This window comes from Coptis chinensis, chromosome 4, assembly GCF_015680905.1.
Source record: "Coptis chinensis isolate HL-2020 chromosome 4, ASM1568090v1, whole genome shotgun sequence".
NCBI lineage: Eukaryota > Viridiplantae > Streptophyta > Magnoliopsida > Ranunculales > Ranunculaceae > Coptis > Coptis chinensis.
Window position 1 is genome coordinate 78,674,504 of NC_141459.1, and position 1,651 is coordinate 78,676,154.

The 1,651-nt window shown below is 40.6% G+C and overlaps 1 protein-coding gene across 1 annotated transcript; it reads left to right on the forward strand.

The window, feature by feature from the left end:
- LOC147504948 (uncharacterized) lies at positions 1-1,651 on the forward strand. Its single transcript, XM_086605413.1, has one exon. The coding sequence runs from the start codon at positions 62-64 to the stop codon at positions 1,649-1,651; it is 1,590 nt and encodes a 529-aa protein (XP_086461539.1). The 5' UTR covers positions 1-61.

A 1,651-nucleotide genomic window follows, 5' to 3' on the forward strand; every position in this document is an offset into this window, starting at 1 on the left:
TGCAGCTGAAACAGCAAAATTGGTTCAGGCCGCACGAGATCAGTATGCGGGTAACCCTGAAATGATTAAGAAGTTGCTTGAAGATGCTGAGGAACCTTTGTATAGAGGATGTTCAAAGTATACGAAGTTATCTGCCACTGTTAACTTGTTCAATCTGAAAGCGAAGAGTGGGTGGTCCGACAAAAGCTTCACAAAGATGTTACAAATGATGAGAGACATGCAACCAAGCGAAGAGAATATACTGCCCAAAAATATGCGTGAGGTTAAAAAGACATTGGCAGTGTATGGAATGAAATATGAGAAGATAGATGTGTGTCCCAATGATTGCATACTATATCGGAAGGGGTTTAGTGGCAGAAAGACATGCCCTACATGTGGACTTTCAAGATATAAGTTGAAGGATAATATGATTGAGCAAAGTAATGGTTCGCCTGCAAAAGTTTTGTGGTATTTTCCACCGATCCCTAGATTCGAAAAGATGTTCCAATCAGCAGAGACAGCGAAAAATTTAACATGGCATGCCAATGAGAGAGAAGTTGATGGGCAACTACGTCACCCAGCAGACTCACCCGCATGGAAGCTAGTGGATGATAAGTGGCCAGAGTTTGGAGCAGAACCAAGAAACCTTCGCTTAGCACTTTCGGCAGATGGAATCAACCCACATAGCTCTCTTAGTAGTAAATATAGTTGTTGGCCTGTTGTGTTGGTCACTTATAATCTTCCTCCGTGGTTGTGCATGAAAAGGAAGTTTATGATGTTGACAATGTTGATTTCAGGTCCACATCAACCTGGAAATGACATTGACATATACTTAGCACCTTTGATCGAGGACTTGAAAAAATTGTGGAAGAAAGGGGTTAAGATTTATGATGCTTTCCAACGACAAAAATTTACACTAAAGGCTATTCTCTTATGGACAATTAACGATTTTCCTGCATTTAGTAATTTGTCCGGTGCTTGTGTTAAAGGCTATTACGCTTGTCCGATATGTGGTGAACACACAGATTCTTGCAGATTGAAGCATTGCATGAAGAATGTGTACATGGCTCACAGAAGATATCTTCCAGAAGAGCATCCGTATCGAAAGCAAAAAAAGGCGTTTAATGGTAAATGTGAGTTTCGATCCGCACCAACACCACTCACCGGTGTGCGTATACGGAAGAAGGTTAAAACACTTGTAACTTTTTGGGGCAAAAGTGACGAGTCAAAAAGGTTAAGAGCAAATATTGTTCATGATGATGTTACACGTTGTTGGAGGAAGAGGTCGATTTTTTTCAGGCTTGTGTATTGGAGACATTTACTTCTCCGACACAACTTGGATGTCATGCATATTGAGAAAAATGTTTGTGATAGCATTATTGGGACCTTGCTTAACATTAAGGGGAAAACGAAGGATGGGGTTGCTTCTCGTCGTGATCTTAAGGAGATGGGTTTGAGAAAGGAATTGGCACCAGAAAGAAAAGGATTGAGAACATACCTGCCACCAGCTTGTTACACATTATCCAAAGTGGAGAAATTACGAGTTTGCAAAACCTTGCATGAGCTAAAAGTTCCTGAAGGTTACTCATCTAATTTCATGCCACTTGTTTCGATGGAAGATTTAAAATTAGGTGGTCTGAAATCCCACGATTGTCATGTGCTGATGCAATAA